Here is a 13,425-nt window from a genome sequence, read left to right on the forward strand (position 1 = left end):
CGGGGTTTCACCATGTTGACCAGGATGGTCTCGATCTCTTGACCTCGTGATCCACCCGCCTCGGCCTCCCAAAGTGCTGGGATTACAGGCTTGAGCCACCGCGCCCGGCCCTGTTTTTTACACTTCTATACAGACTCTGGAGAAATTTTTACATTTGTTTAAATCTCTATGTTAAAAACTGTTAGAAATAAGGGAGTATTAAGTTATTGCTTCTATGTCAGTACTCAATATATTGGTTGACTGTCTTTATTTTTACATTTGTTTAAATGTCTATGTTAAAAACTGTTAGAAATAAGGGAGTATTAAGTGATTGCTTCTATGTCAGTACTCAGTATATTGGTTGACTGTCTTTATACTAAAGCTAATTAGTAAACTGTAGTGTAATAGTCAGTGAAATTGTCTACAGTCACACAAAGTCTTGCTTCCACAAACTCCTAGTATGACCTTGGGTAAGATATTCAAATTTTCCATGATTCAGTTTCCTTATCTATAAGATTGGATAATTATACTTTTTACTTTATATGTTTTGAGAATTAAATAAAAGGATATAGAGTTTAGAACAGTGCATGGTCCATAGTAAGTTAGTATTATGTTTATTATTAATAATTTACAAGTTGCCTATACTATTATAGAATGACAACTTGATTTGTGCCTATTAGTTTTCATAAACTTTTATAAAGTAAGATTTTCTACATATAATCATAAAAGTGTAAAATATGCAATGGAGTGCTTAGAAAACTCCCATATTTTACTTTTATTTTTAAAAAACTGATAGAACATAGAATACTTTTTAAAATTATAGATGTTGTCTTAATAAATGAATGTTGTTCTTCTCTGTTGGGGTTTGGGGAGATTAGATTTCAGAAGCAGGGAAAGACCTTCTTTACAAGCAGTTGAGTGGTAGACTACAACTTGTGAATCAATTACGCCCGGAAGCTTTGGATCTAGAACTGCAGATGGAAAAACAAAAGCAGGAAATTGCTGAAAAGCAGAAGGAGATCAAGGACCTTCAAATAGCCATAGGTAGACTGGATTCCAAAGACCCAAAACATGTGAGTAAATTAAGAAATTTCGACTTGTCTGTCTACATATTACATGTCTCATTATTGTTAGCATCAGAGTCCAGAGTCCTTTCTGAAAGTCTCTTTTAATTTGATGTACAAATTTAAGTGATATATAAATACAGTCAGCCCTACATATCCATGGATTCCGCATCTGTGGGTTTAACCAACTGCAGATCACATATATTAGGGGAAAATATATTTGTTCAATCTGCCACCCATGTAAGGTACCTGAGGACATGAACTGTATCCTACTGGTATCTGTATCCCCAGGGACCAGCCCTGTATTTATGAATGTTTGCCTTATGAATGTTTGCATCATGGAAGGGAGGAAGGAAGCAGCTTATAGACCAGATCCTACCCAAAACTCCTTTGCTTCCCCTTCCAGTTCTGTGATCCATGAGTCTAATTAGTAGCTGGAATATGTGTTTGCTTTCAATAAATGACTGTGATATTTCTGGCAGAGAGTTTGTCACTGGATTTCTGTAGATAATTATATATAGAAAGGAGGTAAATAAGACATGGGAATGGCATCCAAGTTTCGAAGTCAACCTGTGCAGTGGGGATGAAACATACAAACCAAATTTGAATTTCTTTTTTAATTTTATTAAAACTACTAACAGTTCTTAAGTTTGCAGCATTAGTCCCAGCATCAGAGGAGATCTCTTTTAAGTTCATCCAAAGGGAACATCTTCTGATTCACAAAGTTTCATATTGGCTAGTAGTAGGCATCCCATTTTAGGCTAAAAAATGTGAGTCTTTAAGCAGAAGAGGAATTATAAAGAGTGAGATGCCTGCATATTTTTCTATAGATATAGGTAGACTTTAATTAATTTTTATGTAATCAGATGAAGTATCTTTCTGAATGGCCAATATAATTTAAAAGTAAAAGCTTAACTTTGATGAGATATGATAGAAAACAAACATAGTAAGTGCCCATGATATGTCATACATTGTGCTGGGCATTGTCCATGTTTTGGCAAGGAACTTCATTTTATCACATCCATCCATTTTTCTTTCAATTTGCGGAGGATGAAAATGTGATATAGAAAGATTAAGTGATTTGCTCCCAAATCATCATTTTAGAAAGAGGTGGAGCCCTCGCTTATGCTACTGCAATGACCCTCTCCTCACAAAGGGATTAAAGGTCTAAAGAGATTATTTTAAAATTAGATCAGAACCAAACCTAGGCAAGTTTTCAGCGAATATAAGCACTTAACTAGGTTTCAAAAGGAAAGGGTGCCATTTAAAAATCACAGACTGTTTTAGTTATAAAATTACTCATAGAAGTACAGATTATCACAGGAGCAAACATAATAAAGATTTGTATTACTTTTGGGAAATGCCCTGTTGGAAGCCAAAGGTAACTGTTCGCTGGAGGGAATGAGCTGTTGCAGTGATCTGTTGCAAAGTTTGGGCGTGATTGGCCCTGGGAGCTTCCTGTGTTATGATTTAACTCGTGGAGGGTGGGGCCTGCCCGCAGAGGCTGCTGGTGATTGGATGGGCGGGGCTGCCGCTCACTCGTGGTCAAGAATGTGGTTTGAGGCTCTGCAAAGTTACAGAGGCTCCGAGGCGCTTGCAAAAATGTGGCTGTCAGAGAGGGAAGTGCACTTGAATTGGAAGACAGCATTAGAAAGCGTTCCGCCCACTATTTCTCTGTTATCAACGGCTCAGTTTTAACAGGATGAATTTTAAGTTAAGGTATGATCATTTTTTTTCTCTCTCTGTACAAAGGACTTAAAAGGAGGAGGAGTCAGAGATGGAAGTTCCTGTTTTTACGATAACTCTTTTGTGAGCTCCACGGTGGTGTAAATCGCAGAATCTACTTTTGTTCTTATGTGTTTAATATACACCATGAGCATATTGAACCAAATTTTTGTCCCGTGTATAAAGATTTAGGTGGAATTTTAAATGGTGAATTTTAAAGATTTATTGATACAGATATGAGTGCAGTCTTTTAAGAAATTACTTCTTGAGCCGTAACAATTCGAAATTTACTTAGAATGTAAGCTGTTACATGTAACTTTTCAGAAAGATTTCAAATGGGTATTTTGGGAGTGTAGGGAAAAGAGTTTGCAAAATCCCATAAAGTTTTACCAGTAGTAAATTTAAAACCTTCCAATTAAGCTGCCACAGTCTTTTGTTCATCAGAAATGAAGACACTTTTCTTTCTTGTATTTGGGGTAAGCAAATACATAAAATTGAGAAATGTTCTTTTATAATCACATGGGTCTTAGACTTGAAATCATTGGTGTTCATTTTTCTGACTGATACAGTTCCCTCTTTTGATAACTTTCTCTTATTTATTGTTGTGTTCTTCTGATCCTGTGGGTGCAAATTTAAGAGTCATGAAGGAGTGAGGGGGAGGGCAAAGGTTCTCTGGGGAATTATTTTGTCTCCATATGAACAGTTGCCTTAGGAGATGGGAAAGTCATTTGATGGAAATGAAATTCAGTTTTCTCATGTTTAAAAGGAAGGGTTAGACTAGATCGATGCCTCTTGATTTGCTTTCCTTAGCATACCTGAGAAATACAATCCACTCTTCAGGGCACCAGAGGGTGTGTGGGTGTGTGAAAGCTCTGTTTTCCACCATGGACAAGTGTATGGTAGAGAGGTATGCCTCCGTAGGGCCCTCCATTTTGAGATTCACTGGGCTAAGTGGTCTTTGAGGTCCCTCTCAGCTCTCAGTTTATTAAAAAGCAAAATGTTTGTATAAAAGATTCAAAGTAAATTTGAATTTCAAGTATTTTATCTATTTCATGCCTCTATTTCCTTCTAAGAAACCTTTTTTTAATACATTTAATGTGTTTTCTAATTAAAAAGGCATCTACTGTAAAAGTCTTTTTAAATATAAAAATACTCATTACAGAAGGAAAAAAATTCCCCGTGTAATCCTTCCACCCAAGTATAATTCTTGTTAACATTTTGGGATATAGTTTTTAAGTTTTTTTCTATAGATATATGCTATAACCAACTAACTTTGGAAACCTTTTTTAAAAGACACATTTTAGGCCAGTATGGGGGCTCATGCCTGTAATCCCAACACTTTGGGAGGCCAAGGCTGTCGGATCGCCTGAGATTAGGAGTTCGAGACTAGCCTGGCCAACATGGTGAAACCCCCATCTCTACTAAAAAACAAAACAAAACAAATCGAAAAACAAAGAAACAAAAACCCAGGTGTGGTGGTGTGCACCTGTAGTCCCAGCTACTCGAGAGACTGAGGCAGGAGACTCACTTGAACCTGGGAGATGGTTGTTGCAGTGAGTTCACATCATGCTGCTGCACTCCAGCCTGGGTGATGGAGTGAGACTCCATTTCAAAAAAAAAAAAAAAAGAAAGAAAGAAAAAGAGGCACAATCTCATGCAATGCAAATAACACTGAACATGGCTACATTACCTACCTAGCTATGCCCTTGAAAAAAATCACTTAACCTCTCTGATCCTCAGTTTTCTCACCTGTAAAGTGGAAATGATTTCTACATCAAGTTATCCTGAAGTTTAAATGAAAACTACCTATGTGAAAACAGTATAGGGCCTGACACAAAATAGATGCAAATTATTATATTTATTTTCTATTCTTTCTTTAAAAATGTTAAGGATTATTATTTTTAAAGGAGTTTAAGGAATTTGGGGTTTTGTTGATTTTTTTTTTTAATTCAGTCCCATATGAAGGCTCAAAAGAGGGGTAAAGAACAACAGCTTGACATTATGAACAAGCAGTACAAACAACTTGAAAGTCGTTTGGATGAGATACTTTCTAGAATTGCTAAGGAAACTGAAGAGATTAAGGACCTTGAAGAACAACTTACTGAAGGTGAGAATTTAAATATGATTTAAGGTAAGTCAGTTTTTTACTAATAAAAGAAAGATGATAAAGATAAGCATTAATCCAGATATTAGCTTAATACAGTTTACCTGTTAGTGCTAATGTTTGATGGGGAAATATTTACAGGATACCCAAAAGTATTTAATACACTTTTAAAGTTTTGTTTTTGTTTTGTTTTGTTGCATTGACGTCTAGTGAGTCAGGTCCTTCCAGTCAGTAGGCCAGAAGTCAGTACATGATCATGATAAGCTCTGGCATGTGATTGTCTATGGCATAAAATCCATTCAGGAGCAAAGCACCCATTGGCATCAGGGAATTCAGTGTCTGATTATACAAAGAAAGAGTTTTAGGATCTACTTTTGCAGCAGATTTAAACTGTGACGTTTCCATAATAGTGGAAAAGGAAGACAATAGGCCATGGTGGTGAGAGCCTGGGCTCGGTGTAAAAAGGTCTCACTCCCTGTTTTGCTACTGTCAGCTGTGTCACCTTGGACAAGTTGTTATTATCTCCATCATTAGTTGTTGGGAGAATTACATGAGATATATTCATAGGCCAGGAGTGGTGGCTCACGCCCGTAATCCTAGCACTTTGGGAGGCTGAGGCAGGCATTATCACTTGAGCCCAGGAGTTCGAGTCCAGTGTGGGCAACATGGCGAAACACTGTTTCTACAAATAAATAAATAAATAAATAAGCCAGCCCTGGTGGCACACATGCATGTGGTCCCAGCTGCTTGGGACGCTGAGGTGGGAGGATCACCTGAGCTCAGGGAGGTTGAGGCTACAGTGAGCCATGATTGCACCATTGCACTCCAGCCTGGGTAACAGAGTGAAACCCTGTCTGGAAAAAAAAAAAAAAAAAAAAAAAAAGATAGTATTCATAAAGTTCCTGGCACATAGTGTGTATCCAGTACTATATATGGGATATGTGTGTGTGTTTTAAGTCTTCAGGTTACATGTTTATGTTTACAGTCTTGGATTCATCTTGTATACTGAGTGGTTTTGTTCTATGCATTTAGCAGCAAGAACTCGCAGTTTTGCTATGTATTTTTTTTTTATTTTATTTGGAAATCAAACTCTTCACAGCATGAATGAGGCATTTTACAAATATTGCCCACAAAATATACTATTTTTATTTTATACCTGCTTAATACTTCTGTACTATCTATAGTAGGAAGAAAATTTAACATTATGTTTTGAAAAAGAAAAATGATAGGGAAGAATTGAAAGCTTAGACCTTCACTCTTGGGTAGTAACAAAGTGCTGAGGGGCAATACAGTACTTTAAAAAGATATATTATTACCCTTTTTGCATCTTGCTTAGGCCAGATAGCAGCAAATGAAGCCCTGAAGAAGGAGTTAGAAGGTGTCATCAGTGGCTTGCAAGAATACCTGGGGACCATTAAAGGCCAGGCAACTCAGGCCCAGAATGAATGCAGGAAGCTACGGGATGAGAAAGAGGCTTTGTTGCAGAAATTGACAGAAGTCAAGCAGGAGAGAGACCAACTGGAAATAGTTGCCATGAATGCAGAAAATATGAGGAAGTTAAATTTTTTTTTTCCTGCCATTTTCTTTAGCTTCCGAAGTAGATAATGTCCAAATTAAGTTAGTTGGAGGAGTTAACAGTACAGGGTTTTTTTTGTTGTTACTTGTTTGGTTGGGTTTTTTTTGATACAGAGTCTCTCTTTCACCCAGGCTGGAGTGCAGTGGCAAAATCTCAGCTTACTGCAACCTCCGCCCCTGGGTTCAAGCAATTCTCCTGCCTCAGCCTCCTGAGTACTGGGATTACAGGCGTGTGCCACCGTGCCTGGCTATTTTTGTATGTTTAGTAGAGACAGGGTTTCACCATGTTGGTGAGGCTGGTCTCAAACTCCTGACCTCGTGATCTGCTGGCTTCGGCCTCCCAGAGTGCTGGGATTACAGGCGTGAGCCATGGTGCCTGGCCAACAGTACATTTTTAAATGGGAAAAAGTATTAGTGGCAATATGGTGATTTTTTTCTTTTAAAAGTTGGTTTTTCTTTTTTTTCCTTCTTTAGCTGTGATACATTTAGAATTATTATTTTTTTCTTTGCTCAGAAAAGGAAGATTATTTAAGCTGTATTTCTATCCCTGAAAGGTATTTTTGCTAAATAACTCTAAAGAATATGAAATTGTAGTTATTACATATACTGTATTAAATGTTCATGTTTTATTTATGCTGCAAAATTGAACACAGAATGGCTTTTCTTATTCTTTTTGTTACTAGATAATTTTAACGTTATTTTATAGCTAACAAGGCAGATATAATGTTTTAAATTATACCCTTATGAACCTGATTTGTTGCCCATTTATTTGAAGATTTCTCTTGATCTATTTTAGTTGTTTGGAAAATGTTATCATACATGAGAACTGCAGATTCCCAAACTCCTTGCTCAGTAGGGCTGGGTCCAGAAATTGAATTAATATATTTTAATATGAAATTTCTCAGGTATATTAAAAAAAATCACAAATATTTAACGTCATGTACTTAAAACCCAGCTTAACAAATTAAACATTATAGACATATTTGAAATCCTCCGTCTACTCCCTTCCAGAAGTAACAAAGTTCTGAATATGGTTATTATTTCCCTGTACCTCTATTCTTTTATTATATATGTAAACATCCATAAGCAATATATAGTATTTTCCATGATTTTAAGACTTATACAAAGTGTATCACAGTGTACATATTTGGCCACTTTCTTTCTTCCTTCATGTTTATGTTTTTGAAAAGTATGCACTCTGATAGATGTAGTTCTACTTTGTTCGTTTTTACTGATAGATGTACCATCCTGCTTTAGGTATGTGCCACAAATTTATTATTTATTTGTTCTCTTTTGGGGAGGCATTTAGTTGATTACCAGGCTTATGCTATTACAAACAATGCCGAGTATAACATTCTTGTACACATCTTGAACACATGGGGACTATGCTCAGAAGCAGGACCGTAGGTCAGAAAGTATGTCCATCCTTAATTAAGTTCTGTAGATATTTTCAAATTACTTTTCATAGAGAGTTTTTCAGTTTCTACTCCCACCAGCAATGCGGGAGCTACCATTCTATTACATCTTTGCCAACCCTGTAACATTGTCCAACTTTTTTTTTTGAGCTACAGTTTAACTGTTGTTGCCCCGGCTGGAGTGCAGTGGTGCAATCTGGGCTCACCGCAACCTCTGCCTCCTGGGTTCAAGCAATTCTCCTGCCTCAGCCTCCTGAGTAGCTGGGATCACAGGCATACATCACCATGCCTGGCTAATATTTTTGTATTTTTTTAGTAGAGACGGGGTTTCAGTATGTTGGTCAGGCTGGTCTTGAACTCCCGACCTCAGGTGATCCACCCGCCTCGGCCTCCCAAAGTGCTGGGAGGATTATAGGCGTGAGCCACCGCGCCCAGCCCAAACTTTTTTTAAATAGAAAAACTAGCTGATTTTATTATTATCAATGCCAAATAAATCTTTAAATCAACTAAACTTTATTTAATTTAATTAAGCATAAAGTTACTTTCACATTTATCTACAACCACAGTAAATACAGTTCTTGGCATAAAGACACAGCTTTTAGAATTTAAAGCCTCCCTACCTGCAAGGTTACGTATATGAAACTCCCACTATTGTTCATATAATAGTGGATTAATCAAATTAAAATAGTTATGCTATCTAGAATAAAATAAAAAGGAAATAATTTACTCATGAGATTCATATTTAAATCATCTTTGTTTATAAAATACTGTCCTGAGAATTAATTCCATTAAGCTTCAATTTGAGCAAAAATGTAATCACTTATGTAACAGTGGTAGTCACTTTAAACTGAAAATGAGATACTTCAAAATTACTTTTGAAGAGAGCAAAAATATTGTCAGGTTTCTTGCTGTGGTTTTGGATGTTCAGTAGCAGGCTCATTTGAAGGTGGAATCAACTCTGAAGGAAACTCACTTCTACCTTCAGAATGTGGGCGTGTGAGGAAAATATCCAGGTATTGAGGGAAGGTAAGGAGGAAAACCCCTCAGTGGATAGACATTTCTCATTGCAAATGGAACATGTGGTGGACCTGGGAAATCCCTTGGTGGAAAATAATCTCAGGAAGCTCCAAATGTGGTTCCTGGAGGAGGTTGGGGGAAAGGAAGCACTCTTCTCATGAATGGGCCCCTTGTATCCACTGGAAACAATGGATCTCTGATTGGAGCAAGAGGTGGAGGAAGAAAGCTAGGACGAGTTGCTTCATTTTGATCAGGGAGAGATGAATCAGGCACATTTAAATTACCAAGATCGTCTTTGGTATCATTTCTACTGGATTCCATTTCTGAAGGCATTGAGCCATCCATTTTATCCAAAGAAGACATATTAAAACTTCTGAGTTCTGCTGGTCCAGACAGTCTACCAGAATTAGAATAAAATCTGTCTGTCGAGGAATTGCTGAATCAGGATGTGATTGTCCTGTTGGAGGAAACATCATCTTATGGTCCTGTTCTGACGGAGGTGACAGGGACCCAGTGTCAGAAGGAGCCCTATGAGGATCGGTTAACCTATCACAGCTTGATTCTCCTCTTTCATTGGTAATCTGATGGTCCAGAGGGCCCCTGGGCCTCTTGAGCCTCTTTCTTCTCGCACTGGAAGCAAAGGTAAGATAAGAGTCTGAGTGAGCCCTCCAACAAAGTTGGAGGAGAGAGAAAAGCTCTTGTTTCAGATGAAGGCCGACCCAGGTGAGGGACTGTATGGAGAATGCTCTCTGCCAGATGCTGTATTTGGAAGATCAAGTGCATAAAGATCTTCTTCTAAAAGTTCAAACTTAAACTCTGTTTTAATTGTCTATTGTGAGCATTTTCTTTTTTTAAATCATTGAGGTTTCTTTCAGCAGTCTAAGCTACCAACCAATTATCATATTCTTTTTTCCTCATGGGAAATAATCTTCCCTTGATAAAAATGAATAGTTTTCTCCAATTCTTCAAGATCTTTGGTTAACTTTCTATAGGTCTGCAGCTCTTCAGTGGCATGGTTGATCTTTTGTCTGCTTTAGAAAGTTTCTCTTCTTTCTCTAACCAGTAATTTTTCTCTACTGTAAATTTCCTGTAGAGTTTAATTTCATTTTCTTGTATAATTCAGTCATTACTTTAAGTTTCTCTTGAAGCTTCTGATTCTCACTTTCAAAATGTGTTTTCTGACTGCAAAGATGCTTGTTCAGTCTGAAGATTTTTTAATATCCTAAGTTCTTCCTTTGTTTTTTCAACTTCAGATAATTGAATATAAATTTGGTTTCTTTCTCCTTCTAAGGTTTTTAAAGAAGCATTTAAATTAGCAGCATGAATCAGTTTCTTCAAAGCTGCTTTTGGCGGATTATCTAAGCACCATTTTCCGATTCACTGTTCATTTCTAATTACAAGTTACCATCATCCATTGTCTTCTCCAAGCATAGCAGCCCAATCTTTCATCTTCAGCAAGTGTTCAGTCAGAGTCTTGATGTTATTTTCTTTATCATTTAGAACTTGTTCTGCGTGTACTCTGGAGTCTTCAAATGTTATTTTCTGTTTATTAAGTTCACTCATTTGTTCTTTCCATACTTTAACATCTTGAAAAAGCTGTTTCTGGCTTTCCTGAAGTTGAGAATTTTCATTCAAAGCATCTTTTATTGCTATCTTCCGTCGTTCTTCATTCATTTGAAATGTCTTGAAGGTCATTTTGTCTTCACCTATTTGTGATTTGAGGGATTTTGACTCATCTTCTAGAGACTGTATCCTTTTTGAAATATCCACCATCAATTCATCTTGTTCAGAATGTTTAGATTTCTCCTTTTTTAAAACTCTTTTTCTAGACAGAATATTTTGTCTCAAGTTCAGAATTGGACCTGTTCAGCTTTTTACAGGTTGCCTCCAAACTTTGTACTTCTGTTGCTTCCTTCTCAAAGCTGGGATCCTTTAAAAATGACTACTTCATAGCCTTCATACTCTTTTTGAACAAGGCTAAAATTTTCAAGTAGTTACATTTTTCTTCAATTAGTCCAGAAACGGTTACAAGCAAGCTTTTTCTCTCTTCCCACATAAAGCCAACTCCTAACCAGTCTAAAACTTCTCCCCACACATAAAAATCCAACAACAGCTGCACATATCACCAATTCCCATGGAAAACCATAAGGATTAGAATCTGGTCTCATACTTTCAGGCAGTACTGTCACAACCCTGCATAGCTCCTCCAGGACCAGCCCCAAGTACTGCTGAGGGGTAGCCGTAGGCTCCTGCAGAGCACCAGGACTACCTGCCGCAGTAACCCCAGCCTGTCGGGGCCACAGTAAGCGGCAGAGAACGGGCAGCCTTGGGCTGGGAACCCGAATCTGCACCCGGCAACCGGAGTGGACCACTGCGGAGCCCACGCTGCCCACCCTGTCAGTCCCCTTGTTACACTTCACATCCTGAGGCAGCGCAGGTCCGAGCCTGACCTGCGCAAGTCTGCATCGCACCCTCCCTCTGTTTGGTTTCAGCCACACAGCCGCAGACAGGTGGGGAGGCGGGGACCCGACCTTTTTTTTTTTTCAGATGGAGTTTTGCTCTTGTTGCCCAGGTTGGAGTGCAGTGGTATAATCTTGGCTCACTGCAACCTCCACCTCCCAGGTTCAAGCAGTTCTCCTGTCACAGCTCTCAAAGTGGCTGGGATTGCAGGCATGTGCCACCACGCTGGGCTAATTTTTTGTGTTTTTAGTAGAGATGGGTTTTCTCCATGTTGGTCAGGCTGATCTTGAACTCCTGACTTCAGGTGATCAGCCCACCTCGGCCTCCCAAAGTACTGGGATTACAGGCGTGAACCACTGCACCTGGCCCCAACTTTTTTTTTTTTTTTAAAGCTTTTATTTTGAGAAAACTTCAAACTTGCAGAAAAGTGGCAAGAGAAATATAAATAACTCACAATTGCTTTTCACCCAGAGTCACCAATTACTATTTTAACACATTTGCTTAATCTCATCATAAATAATTTTACATGATTTTATATACATTTTTATACAGATTTTTTTCCTGAACCATTTGAAAATCAGTTGTAGACATCGTACTCCTTTGCTCCTAAATATTTCATTATATATTTCCTAAGAACAAGGATATTTTCTAACATAAACACAAAATAGTTATAAAATTTAGGAAATTCAGTATTTTATCAGACTTCGTGTTTGCCAGTGCGGAGTCTTAAAGGTCTTTCCATCTTTCTGTTTTGAAGTTGTTTACAGTTACAAGAAAGTTGAAAGAATAGTTTGGTGAACATCTGTGAACCCTCTTAGATTCAATAAATAGTTTGATTTATTTATTTTCTCTTTCTCATAGACACATACTTTTTTCCCCTGCTCATTAGAAAGTTGCAGATATCATAACATCATCCCTTCAACATACATCTCTTTAAGAGCATTTTCCTACGTCACTACAGTAGTATTACTACACCTAAGAAAATTGACAGTAATTCCCTAATGTCCTCTAATCTCTGAACCATATTCAGATTTTCTCGATTGTCTCAAGACTATGGGTGCATGTGTGCATATAAAATCCAGGATGGCATTCCGTAGATTGTCCCATGTTCTGGGTTTGACTGATTGTTTCCTCCTGGTTTGTTTAACTTGTATCTCTATGCGCTATGTAAAATAGTATCTTAAGCTAACTGTGTTTCCTCCTGATTACTAGAGAGGCTAATCACCTTTCATTTGCTGTTCAGGTTTCCTTTTCAGTGAATCCCTTATTCATATTCTTTGCCTATTTTTCTGTTGAATTGTGTGCCTTTTCTTAAAGATTTGTAGGAATTCTTTATATATCCTGGATAATAATCTTTGGTTGGTTATATGTAGTATCTACATTTTATTTTATTTTATTTTATTTTCGAGACGGAGTTTCGCTCTTGTTACCCAGGCTGGAGTGCAATGGCGCGATCTTGGCTCACCACAACCTCCGCCTCCCAGGCTCAGGCAATTCTCCTGCCTCAGCCTCCTGAGTAGCTGGGATTACAGGCACGTGCCACCATGCCCAGCTAATTTTTTGTATTTTTTAGTAGAGACGGGGTTTCACCATGTTGACCAGAATGGTCTCGATCTCTTGACCTCGTGATTCACCCGCCTCGGCCTCCCAAAGTGCTGGGATTACAGGCTTGAGCCACCGCGCCTGGCCCGTAGTATCTACATTTTAAACAAGCAGCCCAAATGATTCAGTTGCCCGGTTGTTTTTGGACAGGTCTTTTGTAGAAGCTCTCATCATAGGATTCTCTTCTTTAATCTATAGTAGTTTGATCCCAAATAAATAGATGAGAGCTGTAATGTTGATCACAAAACACAGATGGACTAAATTGAATCAGAACCATGATATGCTAATAAATATGTGTGTATATTCTTGTTAGCACTCATTTAAGGTATTCTTATCATCCTTGATATTAGAGAATGTCAGTCCCATTTTGTTTTTCTGATAAATGAACATGCTATGGTTTAGTAGAAAGAGTATAGGCTTTGGAGTCAGATATCTGCATTTATATCCTGACTATCCTTTTTCTTTTTTTTTTTTTTTTTTTTTT

General features: G+C 37.8%; 1 protein-coding gene and 1 pseudogene across 8 annotated transcripts in view; one reads left to right on the forward strand and one right to left on the reverse strand.

The window, feature by feature from the left end:
• Positions 1-13,425, forward strand: part of CNTRL (centriolin) — a 98,155-nt gene that overhangs the window by 38,257 nt on the left and 46,473 nt on the right. For 6 of the 8 annotated variants that reach the window (XM_017503304.2, XM_017503306.2, XM_017503307.2 and 3 more), the window contains 3 exons: positions 858-1,052; positions 4,722-4,875; positions 6,209-6,429. In XM_017503304.2, the coding sequence (XP_017358793.1) occupies positions 858-1,052; positions 4,722-4,875; positions 6,209-6,429 (570 nt within the window). Of the gene's footprint in view, positions 1-857; positions 1,053-2,557; positions 2,763-4,721; positions 4,876-6,208; positions 6,431-13,425 lie in introns of those variants that run through there. The other 2 variants (XM_037729515.1, XM_037729517.1) reach the window with 2 other exon arrangements.
• On the reverse strand, positions 8,711-11,109 carry LOC108285848 (annotated as a pseudogene).

This window comes from Cebus imitator, unplaced genomic scaffold (assembly GCF_001604975.1).
Source record: "Cebus imitator isolate Cc_AM_T3 unplaced genomic scaffold, Cebus_imitator-1.0 Scaffold309, whole genome shotgun sequence".
In the NCBI taxonomy this organism is placed as follows: Eukaryota; Metazoa; Chordata; class Mammalia; order Primates; family Cebidae; genus Cebus; species Cebus imitator.